Genomic DNA, 15696 nt, shown 5'->3' on the forward strand with positions numbered 1-15696 from the left:
TAAAGGTATGAATGTATCCTGCTGGGTCAATTAACCCCGGTTCTGCACTGTGTCACAGTCTGTGCTGCCTGTGATTTCCAGAAAGGAATATTCTTTTGTCATTCTTTGCCCATGTGCAAAGCATGTTAAGACCGCTAAGATAACTGTAACACTTTTCCACACAAAGCTAACTCTCCTTTTTGTGATTTCTGGAGTGCAGTTATGAACTGTAAAATGACATGAACCAAATTCATGACTTGTAATCTGAAGTGGTAGAGAAGACAAAGGACTGACAGTTTTTGTGCTTTAATGTCAGTGTGCTCCTTAATGATGGGCAAGCCCCACCACAAAGCCTTGAACTCCAGCTCTCAGGCAGTCCTTCAAAGGCCAGGAGAACTGGGAGGCTGAGATTTCCTATTTTTCATGTTATTCTATGCTGCATTATGCTGCACTTCACTTCTGTACCAAACTCCAAGAGAAACAGAAATAATAATAAAAATAACAAGCTTTGTTGACTAGCACATCCATGAGTTTTTATGTACAATATTTAGATAAGCTTGCTGGGTAAATTCAGCCTAAACAGCTACCCAATATAAGAATAAACCTGTTAATGAGACAAATGTGCTGTGCAGCAGCAAATATAAATATTGGCTATGTTTTTAAGTGAATACCTGATAAGGAAATCAGCTATGACACAGATGAAAGGTCGAGACACCAAATGATGAACTGCAATTATTTTCAGAAGTGCTTTGGAAATAAATCAGTATTAATCTATATACCAGTTCACATCAGTGATGTATGCTCCTGGGTTTCACTTACAAAGGAGCAAATAATGAAGAATGTAGGTTAAAAACTAAAGGAATGAAGACAAATGTGGAAGGCAAATTCCATCTCAGAGTTCCCTCTCAATTCTGGTGAAGTAGTGTATACAGAGAAATGCTTTAAATCAATGGGAGTATATTTTCCTTGCACAGCAGAGTTAGTGCTAAATAAACAACTGATATTTCAATCAGTGAAGGCAAGGGGGATCTCCCAGGTTGTTTTTTGAGGAGAACTATTGTTACCTCTCTGGCCTTTCTCCAGACTCCCGAATGCTGCAAGATGCAGAGGGAGAAGTTTGCACCGGGATCAGCTGACATTCCTAGGGCTGATGGAGTAGAGGTCTCAAATTACCCCAGGGGTTGTGGGTGCCAAAGGTGGGGGGCAGTGAGGTAGAGACTGGCAGGCAGAGGCCAGAGGGAGCAGAGCCAGCCAGTGCTCCCTGTGCCAGCCCTGAGTCTGAGGTTTACACGTGGTATCAGGTCTGTGTCCTGCTGAAAAACCCAGCAGTATAAATTTGGGCTGGATTAGCTGGATTTATGTCCTATTAGCCAGAACACACAATAAGGAGTTCATCTTAATGTATGGCCCTATGGCAGCTGCAGAATGACAGATAATGCTCAATCCAGACCATAATGTCTACTTACTTTAACCCCCTGCTAACCTTTTTGCAGAAATTTGAGCTGGCAGAGTGTGTTTATACCAGACTAGTTCTTTTTGGTTTATGGCTGCAAAGTTTTGATCTGATACTAGGATTCTTAAAGATGGACTTATGGTTTTGTCCTACCCCAGCTATAATGTGAATTGAACATCTCATGCTATTAACAAGCTCATTTTGGTCTCTGGGCAAGCTGGAGGTCTCACTCACTGTTACAGGATGAGAGAAAAATTGTGCCACCCAGAAACTGTCATCCAGCTTGGTGGGAGCACAGAGATTTGTGTTATATGCATTAGAAGAAACATTTTGATAGAAAACATACAGATCCTGCAGTAAAAGTACCCAGAAGGTGTTGCTCCTTGTGGGTTTGAAAACCCACCCCAGGCAGGATTGATGGCAGCAGAGGTTCCCAGTGACCCTGGTAATAGGCAATCAGTCTCTCCTCAAAGCCACACACACGGGTTTCAAGTGTCTTTAGCTGACCACAGCTCTCCCTGTGGGCGATCCCCTGGACCTCCCCCTGCCCCTGTGCTGGCCACAACCCACCAGGCATCCCTGAGCCAGGTCTTGCCGTGCACAACAGCCTGTGGCTCCTTCTCAAAGGACTCAGAAATGAGATGCAAAGGGACCCCTAGGTATAAAGATTTTGCATGTTATTTTTTCAGATAAGTGCAAATGTAACTGCTTTCTTAAATACAAACATCAGATCTACTCTGTAAAAACAGAGTTACTGCTGCCATGGCAGGCGTCAGTCGTCCCTTCTGAAGGAATGCCTTGAAAATGCAATCAGAAAATCCCGGCGTATTATGGATTTCATTAACGTTGTGCTCCCCTAGGATTCCCAATTGCACAATAACAGGAGTTCTTTAAATTTTAAATACCACAGACAGGAACAATTTCACTAAAACCAGATGTGAAACCCTTGCATGGGCCTTCTTACTGGTTCTAAGTACTGAAACTGGCTGGTAATTGATACCTATTAACATGTTTGTTGTTCGGATTACAGAAATGGAAACACTATACTATTTTTCCTGTGAAAGGATACGTTAATGAGGGACAATGACTTACATTGCAATGGCAGTTCCCTGCTCTTGATTAAATTAAAGGGCTGGTTTTATTTTTTATTTTAAATTATGCTGTTTCAAACTGAAGGGCAGTCAAGTGTGTGTAACGTAAGTGCAATAAACAAGTAGGCTGAGCTTAAGGTTGAGATGCTAATAACATCCCATATAAAAATAAACTACCTTCACGCATATTTTTGGCAGCCCTTGCTCCCTCATGCATATCTTTATTCCATTGATATTGGAAAATTCACAGACTTATTAATGTGTTTTTAAAGAAGAAATTCAATCTAGAGTGTATCTGTTTCTGATTAAGGAGTCACTCCAAAGCTCATGTTAGTTGAGCAATTTTCAAAGTGTGTTTGAGGGTAAAAATAAAATGGAGAAAGTACTATGCAGACTTACAGTGTGACTGTACTATGGTTATTTTGAATTTAAGCTTTGACACTGATTTTCAAACAACTAAGGAAAGGAAGGGAAAGGCAACTTTCAGTTAACAGAGCCCTGTAAGCAGGTGGCACCCAGACTGAGGAGTTCATACCTGTCAGCCACAAAGGAGCAATCTAGCTTTTTCACAAAAGAATAGGTTTCAGGTCCACTCATGCAAATCTATTACTAATAGCAAGCCAACACTATTTTCCTAATTATTTTCTTCGAAATGGTCCAAAAGACTTCAACAGCTCAAAGGAGACAATAATATCTCATGTCCTCTAGACGTCCTCTACAGATACCAATCTCCTTTGGCTAATACTAGCGAGGTTTTCTGTTTCTTTTGTCTTAACAAAAACATTAACCTTGAAGGGAGAGGCAAAAGGAAGGGAAAGGAGAACTATAATATTTCCCCTATACAAAAATCCCCCAACACACTGAGGAAATTAATATTTGGAGCTGAATTTTCAAGCTGTTCTGCCCATGTATGACTTTACACATCTTGTATATATGCCCTAGTTGCATATGCACATAAGCAGCTCAAAGGCAGCTATCACTATTTAACCAGCTGCAGTGTTTGTGCAGGTATGGAAACCTGCAGCTATGAAAAAATAAATTATTAACTGATATACACAAAACCTCTGTCTCTCAGACAAAGGCAAACAGGCAGACATTTTCACTTTGAATGTTCTCAGTTCAGCATTGCTGTATCCTTCAGCTTTGTTTTTTTGCTGTTGAATATCTTCTAGAGTTCTGCACTGTGCAGCAAAAATCCATTTATGCTGCACTGCACAAAAGCAAATGCTTCACATAAATGACTAGTTTACAATAGCATGCACAACAAAGCAGAACAAAGTGACCTTAGTCCTTCACATACAAGTACCTTCCTCCTTTTTATAAAATATTACAATTTTTTTGTCTATGGGTAATTTCAGAGTACTTTATCAGTTACATGTCCTTGGTTGTTTGTCTGTAAGCTCTTATGGAGATGAACATCTGTTCCCAGGGATATTTGTGCCGAGGAAACATGGGACTTCAATATTTTATCCAGACACAAATTCCCAACACGCAGTTACTGCCAGTGGCATCAAGACTTTGCAGAAGATGGAGGTTCACATGCACAAGGACCCTCTTGCTGAGGTTTCTGGTGGTCTGAAACCTTAGCACTGATCTCATGATTGTCAATTAACAGGAAAGCATTTTGAACACAGTTGGAAGTTTCAATTATCAATGTCAGTATAGAATTAGACTATACTAAAATAAGCATAATCAGAGCCAAATAAGAATTATCTGAGCCAAGGTTAAGGTGTTGTACCTTGTGAAAGAGGATGATATACTAAATCTCTGAACTAGCTCAGCTCCTTCTGCTGCACGGGTTGAGTGATAGAAATTACTTAGCAGTTCTTCTGCAGCATGTGTAAGGCATCTCCACTCAATGCAATGAATCTTCAAGCAGGACTTGCAAGAGGACACAGCTACAGCCTAAGTGCTCTGTGATGAAGTCTGCCTTGGGGGTGCTGGTCCCTCCACACAGACCCTGGGCAGTGAAGGGAAATGCTCCGTGCTGCTTTTTCCAGACCAGGAGCTGGGTGAAGGAGATGAGAGATGTGGCATGAGCAGCACAGCATGCAAATAACCACCAGCCTCTGGGCAGATGTGGTAGCTGGAGACAGCAAAAAGCTGCTAAAATTTATGCTCAGTGGTTGTCTCATGCCCTGAGCACCCTGGTTTATGGCAGGAAGAAAAGGAGGCTGAGAAATTCATGTGCAAGAGGCCTGAGGTACCCTGAGCTGTTTTAAGCATGAAACCTGGACTAGTTTGAGTTCTGTTATGTGTCTGTTATTAAAGAAGTTTATGGTCAAAAGAAGTCCTTTGAAACTTATTCTCAAAAAGATCTAGTTCTAAGTGAAAGGATTAAGATATATATACATAGGTAATATAGATACATTGTTATCATAACTTAATAAAGTTAATAAGAGCACAGCACACATGAATGAGATTTGACTAACTCTCTTGTTTTGATTATCTGGTCATAAATGTGCAAGTGACAGCAGAAAAGAAGGAAACAAAGGAAAAGTGGCGGCCCTCTGACCAGATGTAACACATGGAATTTGATTCTGATGCATTCCACCCTTTTTCCATGTGCATTCCATGAATTGCAAGTGGCAATGATTAATAACAAGTCTTGCACTTAGATAAGGTTGAGGAGATCTTAATGTTTATTCCTAAGTAATGAAAAAGGATCAACAGATTTTTTTTTTCCCAGTCTGAAGTCTGATTAGGTCCATTGTACATGATTGCCAAGAGCTCAGGATGAATAGGGGCCCCTAAGCAGGACACCTGAGAGTCCCTTTGTGTGCCAGGGATCAGAAATGAAAGATTTCCCTCTCTTTCTTCCCTTTACTAACTACTACTCAACATGTTTTTGAGCTTTCTTGCAGACATCAAACCTCACAGGAAACATCAGTGTGAACATTTGTAGGAAAGGCTAATAAGGCATTGTTTTTATATGTCACTTAGTAATTTCCTATAGAAAATAACAGAAGTAGGAGGAATGTTTCAAATCTATGAGCAAGTTTTCAATATTAGTAATATAGATATAATGTACTTAAGCATTTCTCTTAGCTTTTGCCAACAGAAATAGAATCTAGGTTTCAAGCAAGTAGTATAAGTCAACTCAAAATTGAGGAAAATCAGTGTTTTTCCATATAATGATATTAATACTTGCCTGCTAGTGTAGTTTTTTTGTACACAGTAATTGGTATGAATAATCTGAACCTGTGCAGGAGTTATGCACCATTCAGCTATGGATCTGATAATATACAGACTGACTGAACTCAAGGAACCTCTTGATGGTAACAAATGTTTGCAGGATTTCTCCCGAGTTAACAGAGCAGAGCCGAGGCAGCCCATCTTGGTAATGAATGTTGTGTTTAAGGATGTGGAAGAATAGCCACCAGACAGAGACCATTGAACTCATTCTGTGAGTAACACATTCTAGAAGGGACACAGGTCTTCTGAGGTGAAATCTGAGTGCATGAAAACACCACTTTGTATTAATGCTTAACTGTAATCAGCTATAGACATAGCACATACTCAGTTTACTGGGACATTCCACTTTAAGTGCACGTTAAACTAATATTGACTTTTCCACTAAACCAAAATCTCTGTTATTTGTGCCCAGAAGACTGCAAAAACAATAGATGTGGGAAGCAGAAGAATTAATCTTCCTGACCTTTTCTTTCTCTATGCCTTTGGGAATAGGTCTTTTTTTTGTCTGTCTAATGGGGAATATGAGCTATTCACTTGCACTGATTCTTAAATTATGTAAAAGTACTCTATTGTGTTATTTTTTCTTTCTTTCTTTTGCATTCCCCGCATTCAATAAACTCCACAGAGTATTATTAATAACATCTTGAAAATGTTATCTTTTCACCTGAATCCATTCTCTGATGGAATCTTCCCCTGGGGTCCATCCATTCTCGGGGTAATTTAGCCGGGACCTCTCTGAAGACCAGATAGCGCTGTACTGGGAGGAGACAGTGATTTGATCAGAGTGAATTTCTCCTGACTCCATGCCTAGTGGTTCCATGCACTGGAAATCTGAAGAAAAATAAATTACCATCATTATTATGGTCAGCTTCTTGATTTACACTTTGAATAATAAGTACATTTCCCTGCTTTGAATATGAATATCTAAAGAATTTATTTTTATGTGACTTTGAATACTTAAGCAACTTTAAGTGAGGCAGTGTGGGGCTTAGGGTGTCATTCTTAATACTGCCATTCGAGTTGCCATGGCAATTCCTGCAATAATAATGCTATACAAATATTTTTAGCCCAGTATTGTGGCCATTTCAGTATAGGACAATAAAAGTGTTTATCCTAGGCTAGCACAGACACTCCTGTGGATTTATAATATAGAACAATGTATGATCACCTCAAAATTATGCACAAACCCAGGAAAGACAAAATAGACAGCTTTATGAAATAATTTGATTTTAAAACTATTTGCTTCAGAACAAAAAATATAAAATGCTAAAAAAATTATTAAAATTTAAGCCATTTTATTTGGGTTCTGGAGCCTGGAAAGAAAGATCAACAAATATGAATTCAGGCCACAAAATTATTGACCTAAGGAAATTACCACCTCTTCTGTAGCGTGGTGTATTGCAAATAAGTTGATCATCTCCATTCAATCTCTTTTTGTTGACACAAAAAGTACCTAGCTAATTTAGAATCAATTGACTTCTTAATCACTACAGTGAGTTCAAAGGTTGATAGGGCAGAGTGACTCAATTCTTCTCGCAGTCTTTAAAAATAAAGGCTCCAACCCCTACTAAGGTAGGAGAAGCCACTAGCTTCAGACAGCTTCTCACACCCAGGTGCTCCTGGGTCTTCAGGGCAGGAGAAAAAATGCCATGTGCCTATGCTTCTGTTCAAGGATTTCACACTGTAGAAATACAATTAATTACTTTATTAGAATTTAAGCTAAAAAACCTGTGTGAAATGGAATTGGATATATGTTGGATATATGCTCTTTTTTATTGCACCTTCTCTGGATCTGATGTTTCTCTAATATGGGTGGGTCCTGAGCTGGAATTTCCAACAACCATGAGTTGGAAAAATGAGCTTTAAATAAACAAAGTTTTGGGCTTTCAATGAAAATTAAAGTATTGTAAAAAAAGAAAACCTTAAATCTTTTATCAGGGATCCAAACATTTACATTCAGAAATGTTATCAGGGTATTTTTTAGGAACTGTAGTTGTGGCTTCCCATAACTGAATCATACGAACAATTCCTGTGGACTCTTTCCCCCAGTCCTGTGCTGCTTCAGTGTATTAGGCATGTGGTGAAGTACTGAAGCTGAACTACATTGGGGTAAGACTCAAAGGAAAGGAACTTCTGCTTGAAATCTGAAGGAAAGCCATAAGCCACTGCAAAGAATGCAAAACCTGATAGGTGGGAGTAATATCAAAATACCTAAAAAGTGTCTAGTTTGATCTAGACAGGCTGGCTTTCCCCGTAGTCTACTGAGAGGGCCAAGTAAGTCCTGGGGACATCTCACATGTCTGAGATAAGTAGATTGGGCTGTTCTCTGGAGGTGACCAGACAACACAAAGAGTAAGGGTGGCTGAAATTAAACAAGAGAATTCACTTCTCTGTCTAAGTCTGCAGCATATAAAATGCTTCCTCTTGTCATCCAAAAGGGTTTTTGTACACAATAACTTCTGTTCTGTTGTTCTGTGTTTAAGAGTTGAAGGCATCTCAGCACAGCAGATATTATTAATTCTGACTTCAGTGTGGTGGTGCATTGGCAGCCTAGGGAAGGTGACTCTGGAGGAGGTGGACATGGGGATAAAAGTTGCTCATGCTAGTTATGAAGAGAGAGGAGCAGCACCTACAGAAGGAGAAGCCAAACTAGCTGAAGGTACAATGCTTTCCATCCACAGAGGCTGCGTGTCCCCCATTGCCTCTTCCTGCCTATGTGTCCCTAAGAAAGCTGTTAAAAAGGCAAGGAGTGGAGGAGAGATGGGGAGTTACAGTTAAATTTTCAGTTTACTTATTTTTCTTTTGTCCTTTTTTGATTAAACAAGTACATCAAATCTGTGTGAATCTGCCCGAAACTCAGTAAGACACAGAAAGGAGAGAAAGTTTGATATAAAGTGTGCATTTTATCACTGAGGAAAACAATGAAATCTGCAAGGACATGGTGTAACACGTTATTTTCCTGTTTCCCTCACTTCGTTTCATTCTCTGTCCAAAGGGTAAGCATGAAAATGGGTCAACTGAGAAAAAAGTGTGAGACAGAGAACAAAGCTTAGATAGCTTATGAAATGGTTTAACAAGAGCACATATATTATACAGGTTCTTTTTATTCAAGAAATCGATCATCAAAGCCTATTCCATGTAATAAAAGAAGGCTTTGGATAGTGCATTCATTGTTCATGTTTCATTGTTTTAATACAAGTGTTCAATTGCTCTGCATTCCTGCGTTTCCTGGGTCAGCACAGTTTTTCACAATAATTATCACAACTTCCTGGCAATACAGTGGAATAAAACTGTAAGGAGAATTTTGCTTCTTACACTTCTTTTCAAAGGGCAGCTGTTCTTTAGAAAAAAAAAAAAAAAAGAGGAAAAAAAGGAAAACAGAACCAATCCTTCTCCACCATCTTATTTATTTAAGGTTTCTTTAAAGCTTCAGGCAACACCTGGTGTGCAAGAAGACATAACAAAGGGTATTTTCCAAGAAGCTCTGCGGGATGGATAAATACTGACCTTCTGAGACACTGCTCTGTGACACACTGTAGTTTGCTGAGAAGCCCTCCTTGGCTATTGCACTGTCGGTGTAAAATACCATTGAAAGAATCCCCGTCGAGGACCGGACACGGCCTGGGTTGTTCTGCCCACAATAACGCCCGATGTGTGGGCCAACTGCAAAGAAACAGCACACAAGAGTAAACCACCAGGGCTGCCACAACAATGGGTGCCACTGCAGTATCCTCCCAAAGAACCCCTCAGCAGGAAACGGGGAAGCTCTGTAACAATTCCAAATAACAATGCCATCAATAATTTGGCAACGAACAATAAATTTTTTATCCTACCCTAGCAATCGTACTTCTAAAATGGTCCAGATAGCACTCCATGAACTGCTGAAAATGTAAATTTCAGGATTTTAAAGTGTCCTTCAGAGTGTGCAGACAGGGCAGTGATGCACAAAATTACATGTACAAAGCACCACAAGTATTTTCCAAAGTGTGACTGAAGCACCAATTTATGACAAAAGCAACTGAATGGCCTGATTTGCCAACCCAGCACACAAGATGCTGTGAGGAGTTCAAACAGTGCCTTCCAGTCTTTATGCTCTGTACTGCAGATGATCTGTTAATTTCATCTCAAACTTTGCAAAACATTTTTGCTCATATTGAGGCTCATTTGCTCATATTGGCTCATATTGAGGCTATGACCAATGACTCTTCATTCCCCTTTATTTAGGCTTTTCAGATCCTCATAGTTCTTTTGTCCATATGATCAATATTAAAGAATATTGTAAAAGAATTTAGGAGTGAAATCTTAATCCTTTCAAAAGAGCAAGCATTTCTTGAGTATATCTCCATGTCACAGAATATACACATATACACAGTGACATGATCTCTCCTCATGTTAATACTGTATAAACCAAATTTTGGTATTTTTCAGCATTTCCTGTGCAGTGAGATAATCTTTTTCCTTAATTAGGCTACTCAATTCAGAACCAACATATGTGGCCTTCTAGCACTTGAGCATTCCCCACAGATAGGTCCCTAGGCTGTAGAATGGTGGTACATCTGTGCTTACAAACAGTAAGGAAAGATAATGCTAAAACCCACCCATGGAGTCAATCATGAAAATAATCAGGAGGCACCATTCTAATGCTTACACCACTGGCTTTCCAGGCTTAAATTAACACCTTGTCATTTCTCTAGGAAGTCCATTACACTTTTGGTTTAAAATATAAAATGTTTAGATATCCTAATTATTCACAGTTCAAAGAAAATCTACAGCTAACATAATTTTCCAGTCATTTATTGGCATTTTCCAACAAGAAAAACAGTTCCAGCTTGGAATAACTTTATTATGTAAGCTACACATTTCTGTAAGGCCCTAGAGTTGCCAGAAAGAGGGAGCTCAGATGTTACAGCTCTTGCTGCCAGCATGTGCTTTTCTATCCATATTCTGGCCACAGACAGTCTTTAGTTGCCTTGGCAATCCCATGGCATTTGAAATACCTGCCAATTCAGACTTTTTCCACTAAGGTTGTTCAATACGGCATTGATAGAATGAAACATCCTATAGAGGATATGAGTTGAATTCTTCTTCATCCTAGAAATTATTAAAGCTTCATGGTTTTATTTTTCAGAGAGAGAAATTTGTTTTAGACTGTTATCATTAATGGATTTTTAAAAACACAAAATAATGCCCCCACAGTCCAGTTGCTGCAGGTTTTTGGTTTTGTATTTGTTTTTGTTTTCTTTTGCATTTTCTGTGTGCAAACTGCTCTGACCTTGCTCTTTCTCAGAATGGCTTTCAAGATTATAGCTGCTGATGGTGGTCTAAACTGCAAGAAAATAAGGAGGATAAGGCTACCATGTTATGGCACTCTGAGCCTCCCTCCTCCCATTTCCTGGAGAGAAGCCTCTTTGAAATGACAAACAGAAGAGAACTTTGTTTAAAGCAGACAGGCTTTAAGATTCCCCATGAGTCACTGGTTTATAATTTTTAAGACATATTCAGTGATTATGCATTTGAGTCTTCTACAGATTGGCCCTGCCATCACAGTACTACTCCCTTTGCTAGCTATGTGGATGCAAGTGCCAAAAGTGTGCAGAATGTGACACAAAGAGGTATTGAATTTTTTTGAGCAACATGTAAACCTTAGCCTGCTGAGCTAATATGATATTGATCTGAGCACAACTGGATGAAATAGAGATTCTCCTTCTTCCATAAATAGCTAACACAAAGTTTCCCCCTTCAGTTTTTTTTTCCATTCAAGTCTTGAAAAGTTTTGAATGATAACAAATTATCAAAATATTTTGTGTACCACCAGATCAAATAAATGCTGTGCAGGAAACCCATCTGAGAAGTCATTCAGGGGGTGAGACTGCTGTGCCTTTAGGTAGACTATGCCACTGTTTGTTTTTTTTTTACCATCTTCCTGACAATTCCTTAGGAAACGAGATGGGATTTCATAATAGACTGTGTAGAGTTCCAGATGGGAATTTTAGGGCAGAAGGTGTTGAAAAGTCATTAGGCCAGCCTCTAACTGTGGACCATCATGTTGCCATGACAGCATCCCCCAGGGAGGGCTCCTCCACATGTGAGTCACTTGGGTTATGTCCTCACTCAGGGATGCTTCTACACTACCTGCAGAACAAAGGCTTTCAGTGAGCCAGCCACATCGACTGACTGCATTCTGAGACCTTGGCTCCTCTTTCCACTGCACTGTATTATACCGTGGAAAACTGAGTAACTTTCTGGTTAAAAGATGGAAAGACAACTAAGAAACCTATTTTGCCTGCATTTCCCAAAATGCAATATCTAATTCTATAGCTTGAATAAATCCTTGATTGTTCTTAATAAGTATTTTTGAAGGTTTACAGATCGGAGTCCAGAATATATAGAAAGTGGCTGGTGGTTCAAGACTAAACAAAAACCTTGTCCTTACTGATTCTTCTTTTCTTTACTATCGTTTGCCCTTCTGCACAAAGAATATTGATATGAGACTTACTGAAATACACTTTTATCCATCCAGTTGAAATGTTAGCTTTTGGAATTAGGTTAAAACCACCCCCCCCCCAAAAAAAAACCCAAAAAACACACACACACACCAAAAAAAACCCCAAAAAAACAAAACACAAAACCAAAACCAAAACAAACCAGAAGCAAGGAAAAAAGGTATATCAGAATATCAGACTTCTAAAACATTAAAACGAATTTTATGTTAAATAGCCATGTATTGAATTTTAAAGCTGTTTTTTATAAGTGTGCAGGTATGTTGTGAACAGTATTTTCACATCACTATGATTTTTATTGAAAAAATATTTGTGTACAATTTAGGATGCTGAAGAAGAAATGATTGAAAAATTAATTCCATCCTCACATTCCAGTAGTCAACTACACTGAGTTTGTGGATGCTCCTAGATCTTAATGGCTTCTCACTAGAGTGTAGAAAGCAACCACAACAGGAGAAACACAGATTAATAGCAACCTTCATTTGCACTGATGTTAATGGCTGCAGTAAAGCATTCTGCTTTGCTCTATAATTCAGTGGAAGCTCTTGTGGTATTGACTGAGGCAGCAATGCTTAGGCTGTGGTTCTCAAACCATACATAAACTTCTTTAAATTACGTTTGAGCTCTAGTAGACAGCCTATAGAGCTTCAAAGAGAGCTGCATGATGAATATATGCAATTCATCACTAAAACTAGTCCTCATTTTGAGTGGGCTATTTTTCTTCAGAGTCATCAATGGAGTGTTCTCAGCAGACGGTGGCTGAGATATATCTGTGCCTTGGGCAAAGATATTTTTGGTATCTAGTTTATTCATGCAAAATCATATCTTTCTATTCTGAGATCTACTCACTCTCCCTCTCTAAATCCAACTGTTATCTCTTTCAAACCATGGTCCCTTTTCTGTACAATATTTGCAACAAGAACCTGTAGTTCTCAGATATTCTTCAGCAGGGTTTTTTTCACGAAACAGAACGCCAGGTCTGATGCATTCCTGAATGTCTACATTCCCCTCTTGAAACAGCAAAACACTTACACCACTGTTTAACTTCAGTCCTGTAAGTGTCCTTGGTGAATTCCTTTTGGAGTCAATCTAACCTTTCACATGCTTCAAAGATAAGCACGTATTTTGTAGAATCAAGTAGCAAATACTCAACACTTGCCAACTTCAATCCACGGAAAGGACAGCCAGGTAGGCTGAGGACTCCATGATTGTGACAGAGCATTTCAGGATTAACGTCTTTTTGAATGACTGTTAGAGTTGCTGTCAAATTCTCTAACAGAAAATTGTTTTCCATCAGTGAAATGGAAATTACGTAGAAGTAAAATGTAAATGGAAGCTTACTGACTTTGACATATCCTTTTAAACATCATTGTGAAAATTTGTTTAAAAGAACATTTCTCTTCTTTATTTTTCACTTTTTTGAGGATAGAAAAAATAATCACAACTGTATAAAACAGCAAATTTATTTCCTGCTGATCTCTAGTAACTGTAGCGTACCAAATTCTATAGTGAAAACATTTTCCACTTAAGTTGGGTTTCATCTGCTCTAACTTAGGCATCTAAAGTTTACATCTGACTTGGGGGTTCATAGCTTCTAGTATAGTCAATGACACGAGAAACTCCAGAGGTCCATTCACTGTGCCCTGAAGAGACAGGTCAGAGTGGGAAGCAGTTCCCTGCTGGGAACAGAGGGACTCGCTGTGCCTGGCTCAAATCCTGATGCCTGTTCCCCAGAGATGCATGTTCAAGGGGCTGTCCATCTAATTCTGCTCTGGTTGAGAACACAGTTATTTTCCAAAAAACTGTTCTCTCTCCTATTACAATACTGCCACCATCCCAGGGAACCACAGCTGTGTTGCTGTGGAGCAGGAGTTGTGAACTGAAGGATATATATTTTTTCCACATATTTAAAAACTCCTTCTGTCACATCCATATCAATGCAATAGCATTTAACACAACTGGGCGTGTGAACAGCAATGCACTTCAACAAAGCAAAATAACTTCTTTTTCTATGGATAAGTCACTAAACGGAGCAGGGGACACCCTCTGGACCTGCAGGCAGTAGCCAGGGACTGCTCCTGGGACCAGACTAAGAGTGTGACACAGCTTGCCCCTATGGGGCTCTTCCCTCTGAAACTGGCTGGCCATGTCCAACTTGCCTGTTGAGAATGATCCCTGGCTTTCACTGTCTGCCAAATCATGCTTAGCAATTTCTTGGGAAAGTGCAAATTGATGTGTGCTAAAACTGTGTAAGGGAGTACACCAGCAAATTAAAAATGCACACAACCATGCCCCTGTTTAGGTTATTAATGTAGAATATTTTTGCACAGACTAAAGGGAAATGGACAAATGCTCAAGGACTCACCCTGGGTGAGTGTCCCTTCATCAAAGGGAACCATACTGTCTAATTTACCACTGTATAGAAAGTTACTATTTCTGTGTGGATGCAAATTAGATTTTTTTCCTCCAGTATCTCTCTTTCTATATTCTCCTGTATCCAGACATTGTCTATCTTCAGTTCATGGCCAGGTTGTACCAGTGGTTTCCTGTGCCAGCTTTGCTCTTCAGCTGAACTAGTTCTCCCTCCCAGGGATTCATCCTGCAATGCATTTATAGAAAAGCAACCACATTCCCTCTTTCTTTGTAGTGTTAAGTTAGACAAGAGAGACTGACTGCTGGCTGAGGATTGTCCTACATTTTCCTACAACTGCTGCAACCTTCAACAGTTTGTACCTAAGAAAACATTTTCTCCAGCCTACAAATTCTGTTGAATATTTACAAGTAAACATGCAAGTGCTGTAGTGGATATCAGGTTTATTTTGAGTGTAGAGAGTTTGTGAGACAGTTTGTGGAAGGCTGATAATGCCTGTTGATAATTGGTCTTCAGTATGGCTCAGCCACTTTCTTGAACAAAGAAATTACTGCTTTGAAACCTTCTACAGTGACAATAATGCATTTCTTTTTGGTTATATTACACATAAATTGATTTACTGAATCATCTTTTCAAATATCAGTTTAAATGCAAGCTCTACAGGACAGATTTGGCCTATATACAAATAAACCTATTATTAAATGTTCCAGACATCATTACTGTACTTTTAAAATATTGTTTTCCTAATTGAGGCATTAAATACTAAATAGTCTTTTAGCTACTGTTATGGGTCTTTCTTCACTCTTTATTGAAATGGATTGAAAAGAGCCATGATAAAGCCATTAAGCATAAAATAAAGAAGTGCAAATATATTTAAAAGACACATATTTCCTGCAGCATCAATGGAAGCTTTAAGTAAAATTATATCGGGGATTTATTAGGAAAACAGGCAAGTTTAATGTGTTATTAAAACATATTCCTGAAGTTACATATTTTCATTTAAATCAAATAATAATGTAGGATTAGCAGTTTGTAGAAACTGCCACTGCTGTTCATAAAACAAACAAAACCCCTCTATTAATATGGGTTATCACACTAATGGAAAAC

At 39.0% G+C, this 15696-nt stretch overlaps 1 protein-coding gene across 1 annotated transcript in view; it reads right to left on the bottom strand.

The window, feature by feature from the left end:
* Positions 1-15696, bottom strand: part of NRP1 (neuropilin 1) — a 113699-nt gene that overhangs the window by 44636 nt on the left and 53367 nt on the right. The window contains 2 exon segments of the mRNA XM_063414993.1: positions 6383-6549; positions 9226-9381. Of these exon segments, the coding sequence (XP_063271063.1) occupies positions 6383-6549; positions 9226-9381 (323 nt within the window).

This window comes from Prinia subflava, chromosome 1, assembly GCF_021018805.1.
Source record: "Prinia subflava isolate CZ2003 ecotype Zambia chromosome 1, Cam_Psub_1.2, whole genome shotgun sequence".
Classification (NCBI taxonomy): domain Eukaryota; kingdom Metazoa; phylum Chordata; class Aves; order Passeriformes; family Cisticolidae; genus Prinia; species Prinia subflava.